Raw genomic sequence first — 22,738 nt, 5'->3', positions numbered from 1 at the left:
AAGTGCAAAATAGGATTTTCCATGATGTTGCTAAGGAAGCCACAGCACAGCTAGGGGAGCTATCCTAGAAACAATCTGACTGAGCATAAACAAATATTCCAACCATAAGGCAGCCAACCAGAGCTGATCTGATGGGAGGATTCAGACCCACACTATCAGTGAGTGGTCCGACATGCTAACCACAAAGCCACGACAGCATCTAGGATCAATGAAATATTGTATTTATACAATTTCAGTAGCTGGTGATTAATGTTTGACTTATAAACCATTCTTCCACTGGCAAAAGCTTTCAGTATGTTGTGATAGGGCTCTGTCAAAAAAGGGCCATAACTCTGACTATGCAACTTATATAATCATAACAAATGTGAAACATGAACATGTATTGATCATAACCATAACATTGCTAAGTGTCTTAGAAGTCAATCAAAACCTTCAAAAGCAAGTGCCCATGCAATATAAACTTCAAGAACTAGATGCAAATACATAATAGTAGAAGTACTACAATGTGTGTTTAGGAGTTTGGGGAATGCAATTTTGCCCCACAAAGCATATCAATTTAGCAACTACTTTTGTCTCATATACAAAAATCAAGGAGTGATATAACTGACATAAGCTGAAATACCAAGTAATCTTCAAAATTCTATGGACAAAAGCTGAAATACCAAGTAATCTTCTAAATTCTATGGACAAAAGCTGAAATACCAAGTAATCTTCAAAATTCTATGGACAAAAGCTGAAATACCATGTAATCTTCTAAATTCTATGGACAAAAGCTGAAATACCAAGTAATCTTCAAAATTCTATGGACAAAAGCTGAAATACCATGTAATCTTCTAAATTCTATGGACAAAAGCTGAAATACCAAGTAATCTTCTAAATTCTATAGACAAAAGCTGAAATACCATGTAATTCTATGGACAAAAGCTGAAATATCATGTAATCTTCTAAATTCTATGGACAAAAGCTGAAATACCATGACAAAAGCTGAAATAAAAAGTAATCTTCAAAATTCTATGGACAAAAGCTGAAATACCAAGTAATCTTCAAAATTCTATGGACAAAAGCTGAAATACCATGTAATCTTCTAAATTCTATGGACAAAAGCTGAAATACCAAGTAATCTTCAAAATTCTATGGACAAAAGCTGAAATACCATGTAATCTTCTAAATTCTATGGACAAAAGCTGAAATACCAAGTAATCTTCTAAATTCTATGGACAAAAGCTGAAATACCATGTAATTCTATGGACAAAAGCTGAAATATCATGTAATCTTCTAAATTCTATGGACAAAAGCTGAAATACCATGACAAAAGCTGAAATACCATGCAATCTTCTAAATTCTATGGACAAAAGCTGAAATACCATGACAAAAGCTGAAATACCATGCAATCTTCTAAATTCTATGGACAAAAGCTAAAATACCATGTAATCTTCTAAATTCTATGGACATAAGCTCAAATACCATGTAATCTTCTAAATTCTATGGACAAAAGCTGAAATACTATGTAATCTTCTAAATTCTATGGACTCAGCCACTATCTGATACAGCACTAAAGTGCTTAATGAACCCATGAAGAGAAGGAAAAACTTGGTGAAAATTTTGGGCAAGTTCAAATTATCACCCGCTAAGCACTACACATGTGTGGATAAGAGGTCTAGATAAAATATCTGGCGGAAAATTCATCTGGCTAAAATATCTTGCACCTGAGGTAAAAATTTGACCAAATATCACTCTTATGAAAATGATGAGAACTCTTGCTTTATTATCACATAAGAAGGGGGTGGTTGAAATAGAAAAGAAATAATGGTAAAAATTAGTGATTATTAAACTCTGTTCAAACATGTTAAATCCCATCAGGTATGAAGTAGATCGAAATGTTCCATTATCAGCTCAAAAAAAATTAAACAAAGAACAATTTTAGGAACAACATACCACATCTGAAGCAAAAAAAAATGTGTAAATAGTAAATACAACCAAATGCAAATTACCAGAGCTGTTGCTGTATTTATTACCCTATAATGATATCCATGGTTATCCCACAAACCAGTTCTATCTATGCCTCTCCCTAAATATTCCCATTTTTTTAAAATCACTTTCTTTTCAAATAAAACTTCATTGATCAAACAACAAATTTGCATAAATGAAGTCTCTTTGTAATTTAATCTTGAAAGAAATTAAATCTTCATAGGTGTACCTTCAACCTCTAAAATATGTTAAACTAGCAGCCATCAAAGATTTCACATTGCAACACAACAGATTACCACAAACCTTAAAGCTTTAATTGTCAAATATGTTATTTTAAAATGGATAATAATTGATGAAGTAGCTTTGTTCTTGTACTTAAATACCATTTTTCAGCACAATAAGCTACACATGGCAGCCAGTGTATCCGGTGGAGGAAGAACCCCAGAAAACCAGTGAAAGAACCACCAATCCATGGGAACCTCCTAGCAAGTTTTTTCACGTACCCACGTTAGCCAAGCTGAGACTCAAACCCACAAAAACAGAGGTGAGATGTCATTGATTTGTAAAGGTGAGTGCCATAGGCCAGTTCCTTACCCCCACCCCGCATTTAGTAGCAAGAATAGAAAGAATTTGACCTATTTAATAAGACTACTGTGGTTTAACAAAGGCAGCTGTATACAGCTGAGCTTTATTTTAATGGACTATTGTGTTTCTTGCGCCCATGAAATGAATTCAATTTGTTTTCCAAGATAAGATGATTCCATTCTGTTGAGGCTAGAAATAAAATATTCTGGTAAACTTTTTCTCACATGAAATTTTCAGTTATCTATGACATCAAACAGGTACAAGGTTAAAGTGGTAAAGCAATTTGGCATGTTTGTTTTTTGCTTTTTTTAATGCATGCTTTATCTGCTCAAGTTAAAATTTGCATTATAAGAATACTTCAGAGAAATAAAAAGTATCTGAATCATTAAATTTTTCAAGATATGAAATGTGACAAGAAAAAATTCCCAAACCATGCCACAGACCAAGTAAACTTTTGATTTAAGACAAAGATAATGCCTCACATCACACTAGGTCATGCCATGAAGATAATAGTCTGATTGACTAATCAAATACCAAGTTCCTTTCCTGGCAACTGCCTTTTTGCAATTTGTCTGACCCTAAAAAGTACAAGAAGTTGGTGGTTTCTATAAAAGCCAGCAATGAATGGAACTTGCCTCCTGTAAATCTGAAATTAATACAGCATTTTACATTCTGACTCATATACAGTCCAAAATGGTAGCATGCCACCTGCTTCGGACTTGTTACTGTCTGGTCCAGTCCTTAATAAAAACCCTGCCAAACAGTGGTTGACTTACCCCTGGAACCTGTGGCAATGTCTGCCACCTTCTGGAAGGCATCTAGAAAAGCTCCTATCGCTATCAGAGTTGTCCTGAAAAATGCATTACAAAACCAGTAAATATTGATAAAAAGGTGGTTGAATAGAGCTGTTATTTTATGAACACAAACCAGAAATTATGCAGCAAAGTAAAATGGAATAAATATCAATTTGTAAGCTTTGTGTTAACCCTGCATGGCTTGTAGCAACTACCGTATATACTAGCTTATAAATGGAGTTCAAGTGTAAACTGTAAGACCCAGATCTGTCATTGAATATTGCTCCAGCAAATCTGGGTCTATACAGTTTGTTAGAATAAATAGTAGAAAAACAACACAGACCAGAATCTGCAAGTGCATTATGCTACAGCTGATCAGGATCTTTTGTTGTTTGCAGTTTGACTTGACTTAAAAGCAAGTATATATGGTAAATCACATTTGACTGAGATGATACAAACTGCATTGTATTTATCCCAATTCAAACTACTGGTATGCGCTACAACTGACCAAGTGGTACTGCATTATACCAAGTGCTGCATATCACGATATGTGCTACACTACAACAGACCAAATGGTATTGCATTCCACCAAGTACTGCATACAAAGGTATGTGCTACACTACAACAGACCAAGTGGTATTGCATTCTACCAAGTGCTGCATACCAAGGTATGTGCTACACTACAACAGATTGAGTGGTATTGCATTCTACCAAGTACTGCATATCACAGTATGTGCTACACTACAACAGACCAAGTGGTATTGCATTCCACCAAGTACTGCATACCACGGTATGTGGTACACAATAATAGACCAAGTGGTATTGCATTCCACCAAGTACTGCATACCACGGTATGTGCTACACTACAATAGATTGAGTGGTATTGCATTCTACCAAGTACTGCATACAAAGGTATGTGCTACACTACAACAGACCAAGTGGTATTGCATTCGACCAAGTGCTGCATACCAAGGTATGTGCTACACTACAACAGATTGAGGGGTATTGCATTCTACCAAGTGCTGCATATCACAGTATGTGCTACACTACAATAGACCAAGTGGTATTGCATTCTACTAAGTGCTGCATACTACAGTATGTGGTACACAATAATAGACCAAGTGGTACTGCATTCCACCAAGTACTGCATACCACGGTATGTGCTACACTACAATAGATTGAGTGGTATTGCATTCTACCAAGTGGAACAGTCAAATGCAATGCCATTCACAATCTTAGTTAAATTTATCATGCTGTTACCATCTTTGGCAAATGCAAAACTCACAAATTACTTTGTGAGTGACAGATCACTGATTTGGGTTAAGATATACATCATCCCTAGTACTCTAATGTAAACAAAAATTGCATTCAAATCTATCCCATAAGTTATCTCTTTTTAATAAACTACCTGTCAAGGATATGCAGCCACATTCTCAATGTCCCCATTACCCAAATGCCTTCAATAAGGACTAATCAAGGACATGTAGCCACATTCTCAATGTCCCCATTACCCAAATGCCTTCATTAAGGACTAATCAAGGACATGTAGCCACATTCTCAATGTCCCCATTACCCAAATGCCTTCAATAAGGACTAATCAAGGACATGTAGCCACATTCTCAATGTCCCCATTACCCAAATGCCTTCAATAAGGACTAATCAAGGACATGCAGCCACATTCTCAATGTCCCCATTACCCAAATGCCTTCAATAAGGACTAATCAAGGACATGCAGCCACATTCTCAATGTCCCCATTACCCAAATGCCTTCAGTAAGGACTAATCAAGGACATGTAGCCACATTCTCAATGTCCCCATTACCCAAATGCCTTCAATAAGGACTAATCAAGGACATGCAGCCACATTCTCAATGTCCCCATTACCCAAATGCCTTCAATAAGGACTAATCAAGGACATGTAGCCACATTCTCAATGTCCCCATTACCCAAATGCCTTCAATAAGGACTAATCAAGGACATGTAGCCACATTCTCAATGTCCCATGTCCCCATTACCCAAATGGCTTCAATAAAGACTAATCAAGGACATGTAGCCACATTGTCAATGTCCCCATTACCCAAATGCCTTCAATAAGGACTAATCAAGGACATGTAGCCACATTGTCAATGTCCCATGTCCCCATTACCCAAATGCCTTCAATAAGGACTAATCAAGGACATGTAGCCACATTGTCCATGTCCCATGTCCCCATTACCCAAATACCTTCAATAAGGACTAATCAAGGACATGTAGCCACATTCTCAATGTCCCATGTCCCCATTACCCAAATGCCTTCAATAAGGACTAATCAAGGACATGTAGCCACATTGTCAATGTCCCCATTACCCAAATGCCTTCAATAAGGACTAATCAGAAAACTATCTAAGTAATTAATCACTTTTTAAGTTCCTGGAGTTGTCTCGTATAAAAAAAAGTCTGATGAATTTGTATATGCTACATTTTATATGCAACATGAATCCCTTTCATACCCGTAGCAAAAATAGAATTAACATATCACCATATCAAAACTAGAATTAATATATCACCATGTCAAAGCAAGAATTAACATATCACCATGTCAAAACTAAAATTATCATATCATGTCAAAACTAGAATTAACATAGTCCATCACCTATGTGACTACAACTATCAGATACCAATTCAAACAATCACACAGTCAACATTTTGAATCAATTTTTCATAAAATTTTCATTAAGCATCAAAAACAATTAACACTAATTCACAACAGGGTGTCAAGATAGAATATTTTGATTCTGTGCAATGCTAATGAGCCGGGTGTCGGTATATCTACCCTAGCTCAGATTATAACCAACATGATGATTGGTTGAGTTTCAAAATGTAAAAATATACAACATGCACACTTTTTACTTGTTTTAGCCAACAAGTAAATTTTATAATGCGTTCAACAGCTGATCATTGAGCTGGAAAAATTCCAGCCTCTGTGGAAAAAAAATGTATCCACATGCAGAAACAATACGAATTATGTCAGCCTGATGCATTTCCTTCTTTGAATCAACAAACTATTCGATACAAAAATCAGCTTCATCTGCAACTTATTGCAGATTCTTCTACAAGCATACAAAGAAAGATGGAAGTTTCTGTGCATCATTAAGCCAATAAATTCATACAAGTCTAAAGCTGCAACCTCAAGGAAGGGAAAAACTGACCTTAAAGACAGGTTGTTGTTTACTCAGTGTTGCACATTACTTGAGCTGCCAGGGGGACAACTGATGTACCTCTGTTCCCATATAATTAACAAGATATGGGGATTGTTAAATTTGAGGGGATACTGGCAATTATGAGGTGGTGGATGTCCTGTAGGCTTGTTCAAGGTGCAATACTTATAAACATATCTTCAATACTGTGATTTATGGGATTTTCAGAAAACTTGCTGCTGAATACACTAGACTGCTTAATACATTTCACATTTAACACATTAACCCCTAGCGATGAGTTGACGTGGCAGGAGGTAGTAGCCTACTGCCGAGATCTGTAGCGTCATGGTCATGCATGATACACTAAAGTGGGTTGGTATTATAGAAAGGTAGACAGATGTAGCTCTACAATGATACCAAATAATCTGGAATTTCTAGTCGCACTACAAAATACAGAGGGAAAAACCTCATTTTTTGGACCCGATTTGTTTCTACCCAAAATCGGTCCGTGGTTGGGATCCGATTTTGTGTTTGGATTTTAGACTTTTTGGTCTCAAATCTAAGGTAGTCCTGTATGAACTGCAAACAGACAAATGAACCTTCGCAGAAAGTAGGATAAGATGGGCATTTGGAATAAAGAGTGGTCTCGATACAAAAATAATGGCTCCCCATAGCATAAAAAAAATGAAAAAAGAACTCCAACTTTTACCCTTCTGCTCATGCGTGAGCCAAATAGCCAATGAAAAACAATGTTTCTAACACAACTAGGCAGTATGTTATTGAAAGATCACCTGAGATTTGGTGTTTTCAGATCTATTCAGAAATAGCTTTCAAAATGTGTTTCCTACTCGAATTTCAGGTGAAAACGACAAAAACCTCCAGGGGTTAATGTGTTACAGGGTGCATTTTGATGACGTCACCAAATTTGAATATTCCTTCAGTACTTAATCACTTGTGCATCAACATTGCACATCAATTACAAATTTAGCCATTCCTTGATGATTTGTAAAAAAAATTAAAAACTCCTTGTTAACACATTAACCCCTAGTGTCGAGTTAACATGGCAGGAGGTAGTAGCCTACTGCCGAGCTCTGTAGCATCATGGTCATGCATGATACACTAAAGTGGGTGGTATTATAGAAAGGTAGACAGATGTAGCTCTATAATGATACCAAATAATCTGGAATTTCTAGTTGCACTACAAAATACAGAGGAAAAAACCTCATTTTTTGGACCTAATTTTTTTCTCCCTAAAATCGGTCCATGGTTGGGATCCAATTTTGTGTCCAGATTTTATACTTTTTGGTCTCATATCTAAGGCAACCCTGTATGAACTGCAAACAGACAGATGAACCTTTGCAAAAAGTAGGATAAGATGGGCATATAGAATAAAGAGTGGTCTCAATACAAAAATATTGGCTCCATTTAGAAGAAAAAATAGAACTCCCAACTTTTACCCTTCTGCTCATGCGCGAGCCAAATAGCCAATGAAAAACGATGTTTCTAACACAAATAGGCAGTATGTTATTGAAAGATCACCTGCGATTTGGTGTTTTCGGATCTTTTCCGAAATAGCTTTCAAAATGTGTTTCCTACTCGAATTTCTGGTGAAAACAACAAAAATCTCCAGGGGTAAATGTGTTAACCCATGTCTGACTATATGTACATGTACTACTCTAAAGAAGTCCAGACCCAACTTGCAAATATGGTGCATCCTAGTCTATTTTACACTTACTTAGAATTTAGGTTTCACAATAAAAACAAAGGATCAGATCAAAGCCAATTCCAAGGAATAATGTGAGCCTCTGTAGGTTGGAGGTTCTTCTTAATATCCAAACAAATATATATATATATATATATATATATATATATATATATATATATATATATATATATATATATATATATATATATATATATATATATATATATTCATTCAATATTGATCCTGTTGTATATAAATGTAGATCTTTACTTTTTTTTAGTATAATATTTAATGAAATGTCATACTTGAGAGTGGTGTGAAGTTTCGTGGCTTTGACTGAGAAATCTTCCCAAACTGGGCAGCTGCTCTGAAAAAAAAATAAAAAACAGTGTATATGTTACATCATAAAGTTTTTCATCACCAAAAGCAAAACCAGCCACTGATACATGTGAAATACAGTTCAGCTTATAAATTCCTGCCAGACTGAGTAATAAACAACATCAGCTAAAAGATTTAACATGCAGTACACATATCACAGATCTCCAAAAAATCCACCTATTCATAATGGCTATTAATCAATCCACCTTGTTATACACCTACCAGAAGGCGGAGTGTGATACCTACAATTTTGTCCACTCATCTTTTTTAACCAGTTTCATTACTAAACAATAACTGGAGTTTCTTACCATCTACAATTACAAAACTTTGTGGATGGCTTGCACCGGAGGCTAGTAAGAGTTCTATTAATTTTGGGGTCAAAGGTCAACGGTCAGGGTCACTGACTGAAAAAAGACAAATGTCTTCTGCACAATAATTCAAGTCCTCCACCATCTAAAGCTACCAAATTTTGTGGATGGCATGAACTTAGGGTAAGGAAGAACAGTATTGTTTTTGGGATCAAAAGCCAAGGTTACTGTGACTGAATGAAAAACTATGGTTTCTGCTCAATAACATTAGTTCTATATCATGACCTTGAAAGTGGCCTTGGGTGGTCAAGTGGTCTAAGATGCATCTCTTTACTGAGCACTGCCATCTCATCTCTGTACACATTTATTCGAGTCTCATGCTCGCTTGCCCAGTGTGGGCATGTGAGAAAGCTTGCCAATAGCTTCATGTAGGTTGGAGGTTCTTCTTAAATTTTCCAGTATGGAGGTTCTTCTTAAATTTTCCAGTATAGCCAGTAAAAAGGGAGACCAGAATCAAAATCAGGAAAACCCAGATTTGTCTCTAACATTAAAATTATTCTGGGATACTGCATATTTGTTTGCAATACTTCTATCAGAAGTTGAAATTCTGTCCAAATGTTGGAATTCCCACAAAAGAATAATCTTTACTTATCAGGCTATACATTACTTACTGACTGGTAAAGTTTCATGAGCTGGTCATCCCTTAGAAACAAAAATCCAACTGCAGTAGTGAGTTGGTGGCAGGGGTCCAGAGACCAAAGCTACCAAGTGGTAATTTTGTCATAATTTGTATATTAGTACTAATAATCTTTCTAAGTGTGTTACACATGTACTTACAGGTAAAAATACTAATAATAATTTTCAGCTTATTGCTGCAGAAGCTTCCTATGGATCAGTGCTTATTGCCAGGTTCTTCCTACACCAGCAATAAACCAGACAAAACAAAACCAAAAACCTGTCTGAATTATTTAAAGAGAATAAAAAAATATTAGTGGGTATACAAAAATAAGAGATCAGTAACAGGGACAAGATATGAAAGGAATTGTTAGTCCTGCTGGAATATTACAGCACTGATCCAACCATCTGCATATAAAAACATAACAATGTACATGTACCTTTATTGTTTTTAAGCAGTGAATTATTGGGGAGAATGCCATGCAATCTGTACTGAACCCACTTATCAGAATGTAATAGGAGACTTATGACTAACAAGTAACTAAGACCTGATCAAGCACTTTCTAAGTTGCAGAACCAGTGTCTGCATCAACTTCACAAGCCTGGAACTTAAAACTGCACAACCCATGCCTGCACATTACTCACCTAACAGTACATTATCTACATAGTGAGGTAATTTAAAAATTATATATTCATATATATTCTGTATGATTAAACATTTATTGGACAACATCTTCCCCAAAACAGCCTCGCCCTGTACCTCAGTCACTATTGGAGAGAATACCTCTCACACCTATTTTATCTAATGCATAAGCAACAAAGTACTAAATAATGATGAGTAAGCAGTTATCATAACCAAGATCAAATGATCAGTATAAACATGTGCATCTCTATCAAAACAGCAGTAAATGTTTATGGCAGGATGAAATAACTGTTAACAGGAAAATGTAAACAACCTGAGGATCTATTACAGTGTCCGATATGCGATATGCAGACACTTGTATAACACTATTTTAATGCAAATCACACTGTCAAAAAACAGGACAGTTTACTGGTACCACATTAGTATTAGCAGTCCCTTATCTAATAAATGTACAACACTCCCTCACTATAGTGCCCTTCATTAAAACAAATTTCCTGTTATAAGGTGGTTATGATCAAAGACTACATTTTACTATGTACAGTATATACTTGTTTATAACTCAAGTTCAACTTAAAAAAACAGAGATCCTAATCTGCCATAGCATAATGCACCTGCAGATCAGTGTCTATACTGTTTCTTCTACTGATTACTCTTTATAAACTACAGACCCAGATCTGCTGGTGCATTATGCAATGGAAGAACTGGGTCTGTGCAGTTTGAAGTCAGATGAGTAATAAGCGAGTATATACGGTAACACAGAAATCACATGTATAACGGTACTTTCATTATAAGGCAGTCTCAGAATAAGGTGGTATAATCCATGACAGTGTTATAATGAGGCAATACTGTATCATGTACTTCATAAATAAGGCAATCTCACCACAAGGCAGAATATCTGGGCTTCCATGAACAACATTAAAATGAGAGAATGTTGTATGGTCAAGAATTACATTTTTTTAATGGATATAGTTTTGATATTAAACCTACCTCATTGTACGACAACCCCACATAAAATGCATTACATCTTTTTTTAACTCTCCTAAAAGCATTATAGAGTGTGGGGTGGGGTAACCACTGTATGAAAAATTGAAGTCACTAAAGAATTGAACAGTTGTACAAATCATTTTCTACAACAGAACTATATAAAAAAATAGTCCAGATTATCAGTAAATTAGTTCTTAAAATGAAAGACATTTCACAAAATGACTGTAGTCTGTAATGCATGAATAATATCTAGACAAATAGATTTTACACAGCAATCATCTTGAAGGAAGTCTATGAAAATAGTCAAATTATCTTTTGTTGTCTTTCTACCCTGCTAAGCAAAATAACAGAAAATATTAGGCAACACTGAAGTCTTGTATTTTACTTGTTCATTTTAAGTTGGGTTTTTATAAACATTTTATTTAATGAACCGAGTATATCAGTGATATGAAACCCATCAGATAATCGTGTGCTTCCAAACCATCATCAATCCAAAGATGTAATTCATAAATGACTGGAGCCGACAAAGGCATGTCAGGATAAAAATAAAAGAGGAAATTTTTAGTAACAACACTGGCCATTACAGACAAGATGTACCATCTCATTATTCATTAAAAGGTGTCTAATGGAGTCAGGAACTCTAGGACCCACAATGCAACTCCAAACAGACCACAGATTTTGAATCCTACCATTGGATCAGCCAAGTCCACTACCATGGTATGTCCCTGTGCAAGGCATTTTATTCTCAAATACATAGCATTAAATAAGTAGTGCTGTTCTCCTGTAAAACACCAAAGCAAGTCAAACCAATCATGTACATGTTTGTAATAGAACTTTACAGATGCTATAATCAAGATTAATTAAAATGGTCAAAGCTGTTGGTCTTGCTGATAATTATAATCCTGATAGGTCATCAGCTGATTGGTCCCAACTGACAGGGCTGATGCATGATGATGGCTTAGTGTGTAAACAGGTGTGGTCAATCCATCATGTTTGTTATCAGGAAGAAATAAAATACTGAATATTTCAAGACAGAAATAACCCCAAAAGGCAAAGCACTTAGAAAGCCCTCTGAATGTGTCCTCTTGCACATGAAGGTTGGCACAATGAAAGGAAGCAAACAATCCTCAGAGGAAATTCCTAATGATGAGGGGGAAAATAGGTGTCCAGTAGCTATAGTTAACTCAAGCCAAGTCAGTACATCAACTTGCTAGTTCTGTTACAACAGGATTAAATTATACTATGTTGTCTTTAAAACCAGTCAATTTCATTTTCAAAGTCCTGAAATAGCACATGAATATCTTTTGACAGGAATATGAGGAAGGTCAAAAGTGGAGTCCTTGAGAGTTAACTTTCCAACCTATAAGAATTTTTTTAATGCATCTTTTGCATTCTTGAAACACTGGAGTCTACTGGTAAAGTAATCTCAAGGGACCATAAAATCACAGAACCCCTTTATTATCAGGGTCTTCACTATAACAAGGTTCCTGTTTAAAAAGGCAGGTATGGTCATGGATCATATTTTATTATTCAAAAGTAGAATTATATGCATTACATACTTCATTCATTATAAGGCAGTCTCACTATAAGGCAATATACCCTATGGCTGTCAATGGCAGCATTATAATGAGGGAATGTTAGGTCCTTTATGGACATGTTCTTTACATAGAGTTTAAATATATAGAGGAAAGGAGGGTTTTTAAATGACATATTTTCTTAACAAGTGTATTTTATATGGTTGTGTTTACCAAAACAGGTTTAACTGTTCTTGTCAGAGTTAATCTGGGTTCTTACAAACATCAGGTTACTGTTTTTAAAGACATTTAAAGAACTCTTCAAGAATTAAATTTCCCAATTTCCAAAAGCATATTTTCCTTATTGAATATTTTTCTTATGTTAAATATGTTGACACTGTTTATATACATGCACAATGGTCCTGAAGAGAAAACACATACGACTTAAGTTAGTTACTTAAGGTGCTATGGTATCATGGTTTAGAAGAGAAGATAGATTTTGATATTTAAAAAAATCTAAATTCTCCTGATAAATGTAATAACTATGTCTATGATAGAGGAGTACATCTTTATTCACAGCAAAATTTAGTGGCTGTGATTCTTGTTAAGTGCAGTGCTATTTTTAGCCATTCTGATCCAACTGGGGTTGTTACAGTTTTGTCTGACAGGCCACTGAAACAAAGAAGCCATTATAGTGGTAGGATTGTGCATTTTGTAGACTTCCTATAAATCAATAATAGCAAGTTCCCTTAATACTAAATTATATATATATATACATATATCACTCATCAAGAAGAGACAGTCTAATCGGAGCTATTGCATACACAACATTTTAGTTCTATCCAAGGGAGGTTGTCTTTACACAGGGTAGTCGGAGTTTGCCCTCAAGCAGGGACAGTCGACAGCTTCATGCACCAGTTTTGTCACATGTCCATGCCCTTGCATAATACACAATTGCCACATTTTTTATGAATATTTTTCAAGAAAGGAATAATAAGTATTTGCAAGTGTCTGAATGGAATGGGTTCATTATGAATTAAGTGGAACTAACTTTCTGTGTCGAAAGCACAATGTGACGAAATTTGTATTGAAATGCTAGAATTGTAGAAGTGAATTAGTGTCAGTTCTGGATCATAGAATGGAATTTTAACAATTCCCCACACACCTATCTGCCAGGGGTAGTGCACCCTGAACCCCATCTTTGCTACTAACAGTAATAACTCATTTTGTTCCACCTCTACCTTTGACTACATAGCTGGACATGACAGTGTTTTCAACAAAAGCCTTCTTGCCTATGAAGACCTGCTGTTCATAGCAAGCAAACTTAACTGACCAATCGGAAAGCTCATTACCTGACCTACTTGATTTTTAATATGGTGAATTCCATGACATTCAAATGCCTGACTTGAATGAAAAAATGTGTATGAAAGATTTAAACTGAAGAACTTTACATGTAATCAGTTTTTGTCATCAGAGACTTCTATGATTATTTTGAGCTATCTTCCAATGCAAATGTAACAACCAGTCCATCATTGTAACAACCGTCCGCCACTGTAACAATCAGTCCATCACTGGAACAACTAATATGACTCATTTTTTCCGCACATACAATCAGGTCAGAGAAGATGACAATGTTTTGGATATCTACATATGGCAAGTGTTGATTTAGAATAAAATAAATCAATGACCCTAGCTAGTAAATATGCTTGGACCCTTGACCTCCCCCACCCCCAACTACTTGTCCAACTTCTCTTGATGCTTTCTTTCTTACTGGACACTCAAACAATATGGAATATCAAACATTCTAAAACTAAAGCCATTGTTTCATCCTGATTTCATCAGTGAAATTCTTCCAGGCTATATGAGTACTGCTGTATGGAGGAAACATTGGCTGCAAGATGGTATACTTTAACTTTATTAAGGATATTTTATAAAAATGATGAAACTGTAACATAACAAACTAGAAAGTCCTGACTGACATGAAGCAGTCAGTTACATGTTGTTCCATGCAAGCCATGCAATGTAGCAAGTCACACCTAGAAAATAATTACTGGGGGCCCCGAGTGGCCGAGTGGTTTAAAGCGCTTTCCATTACGGATCACTGCCATCTCACCTCTGTCTGCGCCGGTTCGAGTCTCGGATTCAGCCAATGTGGGTATGTGAGAAAGCTTGCCAGTAGCTTCTCGTGGGTCGGTGGTTCTTTCCGGGTCATCCCGGGTTCTTCCTCCACCATTAATACTGGCCGTCATGTATAGCCTATCGTGTGCTGAAAAATGGTGTTAAACCCCACAACAACAACAACAAATAATTACCTAACAACATTCATCAAAAGATTAAACAAAACCATAAAAACTGAAAACTTTAAAAGAGTTCATGATGGAATAACTGAGTTCATGATGTTTTGCATTATCTTTAAAAGCACCTCTTTTGGAGAGGAATGGAATGCTTAAAGTTTTGATATACATTTGAAACAAGATTTATATGAAGCCTGATATATAGGGGGTGTTTATTTGCTTATGACTCAGAGTTTATCTGAGAAGTTCAGGACCAGCATCATGAAACAAGTAAGTAACAAGCTGATAACCCAAAATTTGTCTGGGAGTTTGTTCTTAGTGGCATCAAGCTACTACACCCTACAGAGCAGCATTACTAATGCTACAGAATGTGCCAAACTTCAGTTAATTGCTGGGGATAATGAACTGTATGTTCTGAAACCCAGACTGTGTCCAAGAGTCACCAAACATGGCAGCAGAACTTTTCTGGATATTGATAGCTGAAACAATAACATAATCATTAAGATGTCAAAACAATGATATGTATGAATTCATGAACTTGGTTTCAAATACCACTAAAAATTATTTTTTTAACAACCTGACCAGTCCAAGTTATATCAAAATTGCCAGACACCTTTGTGTTATTGCAAAAACAGGTTGAATTTAAAGCTTAATTTGGATACTATAATTACAAACCAGAGAAGCAATTTAAATAAAAAATGAAATAATTCAACATGAAAAGGCTGCTTCATGTGACAACTTGTCATATATGCATTCAGTCTTATAACAAGCAAGCCAAGTATCATACTATTAAATGACTTTGCAGAAATATGAACATTATGCACTCCAACCATTTGACTTTTGCCTTTTTCATCCTGAAATTGATTGGCATGTTCCTTACCTTAAGTGTAAGACATCCATAAAGTTTGGGTCAGGTCAATGATATAAAACTAATGTTATTGTGCAGATCTTTTTTTCTTAGAGCAGGCAACCTTAATTCTTTTACCTTCTGATACCAAAATCAATAGTCTTCTGTGTTTGCAGCATGTCATGCAGAACTAAAATTATTGTGCAGAAACCATTTTCATCCCTTCTATCAATGACCTTGGCCTCTGATCTTCTGACTCCAAGATCAAAAGGATTCTTTCTTTTTTTACAAAGGGCAAGCCATCCACAAAGTCTGATAACCACAGGCGATGAAGAACTCAAGTTACTGTGCTGAAACTATTTTTCTTATTTCAGTTGGTGTCCTTGAGCAGTGACCTTTTGACCCTAAAATCAGTAGTATCCTTCCTTACTCCAAGTGCATGCTATCCATAAAGATGGTAACTCCAGATGGTTAGGGACTCAAGTTGGTGTGCACAAAAAAATCATTTTTCCTTCATTCAATGCCCTGAATCTTTCAGTTTTTGACCTTGATTTCAATAGGATTCTTCCTTTCCTAAATGCAAGTTATCCACAAATTCTGGTACACAGACACCTTATTGATAATAGATGAAGGGGTGCACAACATCATAACTTAATACATCTCTTCTCTGCCTTATGTCTGAGGTGTAGAAACTACAATTAGGGCAAATGGCACATCAATGCAATTCAAACTGATGCCACTAGGAGTAAGACTTGACCAAAAGTACAATGCTGCATGCCCATCCAGTTAATGTATATATGGGGATACAGGGTGGGGTTGTTAACAGCTTCAAAGTTATGACTCACTGGCAAGACTCCTGTCTCTGGCGCATGACCCTGGACCTGTACTGCATACAAGCCATACTTCATCTTGTTGTATCTGTCAAACTTATTTATGGTTATAAGGTAGGGATCTCAAGAGTTTTAAAAGCTATAACCCAGGGAAAACACTCTTATAACCCAGGGAAAACATTCTTATAACCCAGGGAAAACACTCTTATAACCCAGGGAAAACATTCTTATAACCCTGAGAAAACACTCTTACAACCCAGAGAAAACACTCTTATAACCCAGAGAAAACATTCTTATAACCCAGGGAAAACACTCTTATAACCCAGGGAAAACATTCTTATAACCCAGGGAAAACACTCTTATAGCCCAGGGAAAACATTCTTATAACCCAGGGAAATCATTCTTATAACCCTGGGAAAACACTCTTATAACCCAGTGAAAACATTCTTATAACCCAGGGAAAACACTCTTATAACCCAGGGAAAACATTCTTATAACCCAGGGAACTGGTTAAAAATATATTCCAGGTATCGAAGACTATTCTTATTAACTGCTGATTGTTTAAACCATCTGATATTCCTCAGCATTAACAAGACTATCAAAATGTGTGTTCGTGTATGTGTGTGCACAAGCACACGTGTGCATGCACGCATGTATTTGTGTCTTATTTGAATTTTTAAGATAGCTTTAACAATCTTTCAATCATATCGCTACAATGTCTGCATTGTGGCAGTTTATAGTGATGTCTAGCACTGGGGCATCATGCCACGGACACATTATCCAAACATCAGGCTGACAGTCCTAACACTAACCTCTTATGCCGAGTGCCAAGCGAGGCAGCTGCTAGTACCATTTTGATTTATGTGGTGGTTATAATGTTGGATGTCATATCATTTAGGACATCCTCGAACTGTAGACATCATTAGAAGTTTTTGGGTGAAAACCCCATTTCAATATGACCATCCATTTAAGAGTACCAATAACAATATTTTCAAGATGGCCATCATTACAGCCAAAATGGATTGGCACCATTTTCATTTCGGATCAACTTGATATAAGTCTTTTGGTGTCAAGCCCATGTTTATGAGAGTTGAGTTTCAAAACAGTCACTATTGTGACCATACAAAAAGTCGGATCAACAGTATTTTCATTTAGAACATCATAGGTGTTTTCTGGTGTGAACCCTGTGTTTACATGAAATTCTGTTTTGGTGGAGTAGCAGTAACATAATTTGAAAAATGGTTGCTAGGGTGGCCATATTGGAAATCACATTAGCACCACTTTTGGTTAAGACCTACTAGACATTATAAGAAATCTTTAGTGAAAACTGCATGCCAATATGACCATTTATCTAAAGAAGCAATAACATGATTTTTCAGGATGGCCAACACTGTGACCATATTGGAAGTCATTCAGGACCAACTGAACACATATACCAAGAGAAGTCTTCTTGTGAAAACCCCATGTCAATATGTCTTTCTTTTTAGAAGTTGCAAGAGTAACATTTTCAAGATGGCTGCTGTTGTTGTTGTTGTTATAGGGTTTAATGCCATTTGTCAGCACAAGATGGGCTATACATGGCGGCCAGTATTAATGGTGGAGGAAGAAGCCGGGAAAACCCTGGAAAGAACCACCAACCCACGAGAAGCTATTGGCAAGCTTTCTCACATATCCACATTGGCCGAGCCCAAGACTCGAACCCACACAGACAGAGTGAGATGGCAGTGATCCGTGATGGAGAGAGCTTTAGACCACTCTGCAACTCTGGACCCCCAAGATAGCTGCTATGGTAGCCATACTGGATGCCGTATCAGTAACATTTTCATTTATGACCAAGTAGATATCACAACATTCTAAGATGATAATGTTTTAACATGTTGATATATATTTAATCATTAAGATAATATATTTAATTCAAGAGTGGACAATGGCCCAACATAACAGCCATTATTCCACTAAACTGATTATTTGGCATCATCACAATTCATGAGACCAAAGCGGGTTATATCAGAGAAATGTGTAAAAATGCAGCTTTACAATGATACCAAGTACTGTAAACTTACTACTCATGTAAAATATACAGTAAAGAAAATTGAATTATTGAGACCAGACTTTTTGTAGGAAAACAACTGGCAAGTCCAAAATCAGAGTCTGTGTTCAGATTTCTCATATCCTGTAGTGTGATCTAAAACAGATCAGTCCAACTTGCCCTCAAACAAATAAACCGTTGCAAAAAGTAGGGTCAATCTGAGATTTAGATAAATGGGGCCTCGAGACCAAAAAATTATTATCCAAATAAACAGCCAAAACACAAAATGAAAACCCAAGACCACTTGTCACGCATTTGCTCATGTGTTGGCATAACAGCCAATCAGAAAATAAATTTGCACATCTAAGCATCTGACATTATGAAAGTCTCTCTAAATTAGACTTGCATCGATTTAGTCAGAAGTAATGAGAACAAGTAATAAGACTGACTTCAATGGATGAATGCTCTATTGTCCAACAAGCATTTCCTGGAATTCCAATAAAACCATTTCTTCTTCTCAACTGTTGTGTGTTGAAACCATCTCTGATATTCCTGAGTGATAAGATTTTCAAAAAAGCCACTGTGGCAGTCTTACTGCACATAAGATCAGCACTATTTTAATTTATGATTAACTCGACACCATTTGATGACGTTTGGTGACAAATGAGTGTTGATATAAACATCCATTCATGATTATTTTTTTTAACAAGATTTAAATATTTTCATTGTGGCAAACATATTTGAGGTCAGATCAGCACCATTTTTATTCAGGGCCAATTAGGTATCATAATTAGGCTTCTGGTGAAAAGCCATGTTGATACGACTTTCCATTTAGTAGTAGCAATACAAACATTTTCAGATTGGCATCGCTAAATTTAATAGACATAAAAAGTCTTCTGGTGAAAATCCAAAGTTGATATGACTTTCCATCTAGCAGGAGCAGTGACAATATTTTCAAGATGGCCATATCAGATTGGCACAATTTTTATTTTTAAGATCAACTACACACAATACGTCTTCCTTTGAGGTGAGCTAAAAATAAAATCAAATATCATAAAAAGCTTCATTCTTTCTCAAGTATATATGTTTACTAAGTAATCACGACATTCCATATGATACCAGTTTTGATGGATTTTGTGTTTGCCAGTTGCCACAAGCAACAAATTGTTTTAAAAGTTATTTTCTTTTATACGAAACTATGCCATTTTATACCCATAAACATAATGAACTGACTGTACCTGTAGGTTTCATTAGTAAATTCACTGAAATGTCAAACAGGGACACAATTAGTGTGCTGCAGTACAAACATTATCTATCACTGAATAGGCTGTACCACCTGCATTTAAGTACACACCTGTAATTCAATGGCATGTTTTGCAACATGACTTGATTCTCTCAAACAGAAAGTGCACTTAACCCTAATTCCACCAATGTTTGTCTCATGTAAATCATTGGGGTTTTTTTTATTCTTAATGGTACATGATAAAATAGGTTGACTGATAAAGTTCAGTCTATTTTTCCACAATCTATTCTTTCTTTCATGTCTCTAAATTCTAAACTGGCACATATTCCAAACAGTTTCCCACTGGTTCAGAATCATAATAAAATTAATGTCTATATACAGTAATGGAATTTCAGAATGTTTCCCTCTGCACACCTTAACTTGTGTCTAGACATTACCAGGTAAGTACTACCTGTAAATGCAGGTTAACCAGTTGACAATGGGGCTATGATTAGGCTCACTTCCAAGACAGGTAACTGCCGTAAGTTGATCAATGCAATCTGCCACATTCAGGCATATCCCATTACACTGCAGGCACCACCTACTACCTATGACATCAGTAATGTGCAGTTAGCAGTATTAGCCCTAATCTTCCTTACTTTGTGTGTGTGTGTGTGTGTTGCATCAATATTGGGAAACCTAGCCTTTACCAACTTTCTATAATTTGGGGATTAGAACTGTCGATCAAAATTAATTAAATGAATATAGTGCTATTTATCTTTTCCATTACAGTTATTTCTGTGCATTTCATATTTTGAAAATAGCAAAATTTGACCATGTATTGTACTTTAAATATTTTACCCAATTTTTCCTTTCTTTCTGTTGTATGCCTTTTGAGGTAGTTTTCTCAATGTCTTACCTTTGTCAGTTGTTGTTTTGGGTTTAATGCCATTATTCAGTGCATGATGGGCTATACATGGTGGAAGTAACATCTAGTGGAGGAAGAACCCACGAAAACCCCATTAGGAACTACAGATCCAGGGGAAACTACTGACAAGCTTTCTCGTGTAGCCTCATTGGTGGAACCTGAGACTTAATCCCACCCAGACAGTGGTGAGATAGCAATGATGGGTAACTGCAAGTGTTTTAGACCAATCAGCCACCCTTGGCATCACACTGTTTTCAGTAGTCTCTTCGTGCATATGTACATCTGGTTGGAGGTGTTTGTCTTCCTGTGTATTTTGGCTTAGTTTTTACCTTTACCATTTTTGCTATGTGGTTAATCATTTGGCATTATACACAGTAAAAAAAATTAATTATCAAGACCCATGGAGGGACACATTTCATTCCAATAATATATTATCCATACAATCAAACTTTGCTCAAAAATAGAAGTCAATACAGAACTAGTTCCTGCATGAAACTAAACCATTAACCATACATATGTATCAATAATTAAGTAAATATTAATGTTTCGTCTATACTTGATAGCAGAAAAAGTACAAATAATAACAAATATTAAGATACTTTAACTGAATACTAAAACATTTATTCTTACTTTAAAAAGATAATTTAGTTATTTATAATAGTACATGTACCATTATAATTATTAGTGTATACATTTTATTGCGTTTGTGTTTGAATTCTGATACTCTGTTCCATTTTGGCACCGTGTCTGGCAAATTAGTTTTATTTATAAATACATGTACACTGTAGCAAGTAAGCATTATCGGGACAGTAGTAGTCCATACGAACAAATAATCCAGATAATCAGCATCCAGATAATTCAGGAGCAACTATAGCTATGATTGTGCTTATGTGTTCTTAAACGGTATACATACGTTTACATATTGTTATCATAGTAAGCACCTATAATTTTAGTTCCTTGTTACCATTTTAACTAATAAGCCTCCTGTCCACTGACCTTATATGGAAATACATTACATTTTGTAAAAGAAAGTGTGTGGTCTATTCAAGTTCACAAGGTTGCACAGTACTCGCTTGTAGCACTGTCCATGGGAACCAAAGAGAATACCCCTTATTGTAAGAGAAAGTTTTAATAAAGTACATGATACATATATCTCTATGACCAATTACTGAAACTGAATCAAGGACCATTCTTGCCTTATAAAAGGAACTATGTTATATGGAAATACATTACATTTTGTAAAAGAAAGTGTGTGGTCAATTCAAGTTCACAAGGTTGCACAGTACTGCCTTGTAGCACTGTCCATGGGAACCATAGAGAATACCCCTTATAGTAAGAGAAAGTTTTATTAAGTACATGATACATATATCTCTATGACCAGTTATTGAAACTGAATCAAGGACCATTCTTGCCTTAAAAAAGGAACCATGTTAACAAGCAATGATATTATAGATAGTTGGAAATCAAATTCATTCAAGGTCTTGGAAAAATAATGAACTTAATAAAATTTGGTTGAATCCTTTGAATGTAAAGGAACAAAAACAAGAGTGACAGAAAGCTGAAAACAAATTCTTTCAAGATCCAAAGCTACATATTAAATCTGGTTAAAATCTAACGATTCCTAGTAATCTCAAGAAAATCAAATTGCTGATTGACAGACAAATGGACTGACAAACAAACATGATTACTACTGGGCTGAAGGTGTTCCTCCAACTCTGTCAAGTGGGGCCTTAATAATACAGAATCACATCATCAAAGAACATATTTTTTTATGTTTTTCTGTAACATGACACAGACATACTTTGCCATAAGATGACCTCAAAACAGTCACTTTTATGACTGCCAAGAACAACCATAAA

The 22,738-nt window shown here is 35.7% G+C and overlaps 1 protein-coding gene across 8 annotated transcripts in view; it reads right to left on the bottom strand.

Annotated features, from left to right (window-relative positions):
• The window catches only part of LOC149782879 (protein MTSS 1-like), a 182,954-nt gene that overhangs the window by 139,521 nt on the left and 20,695 nt on the right, over positions 1-22,738 (bottom strand). For all 8 annotated transcript variants that reach the window (XM_089934420.1, XM_089934427.1, XM_089934424.1 and 5 more), the window contains exons 2-3: positions 8,533-8,594; positions 3,330-3,403 (exon numbers count right to left, since the gene is read on the bottom strand). In XM_089934420.1, the coding sequence (XP_089790546.1) occupies positions 3,330-3,403; positions 8,533-8,594 (136 nt within the window). The remainder of the gene's footprint in view (positions 1-3,329; positions 3,404-8,532; positions 8,595-22,738) is intronic.

The sequence above is a fragment of the Sinohyriopsis cumingii genome, chromosome 15 (assembly GCF_028554795.1).
Source record: "Sinohyriopsis cumingii isolate HCF-2022 chromosome 15, ASM2855479v2, whole genome shotgun sequence".
Classification (NCBI taxonomy): Eukaryota; Metazoa; Mollusca; class Bivalvia; order Unionida; family Unionidae; genus Sinohyriopsis; species Sinohyriopsis cumingii.
Note: the sequence above shows the minus strand (reverse complement) of the source record. Positions and strands in the feature narration are given on the sequence as shown.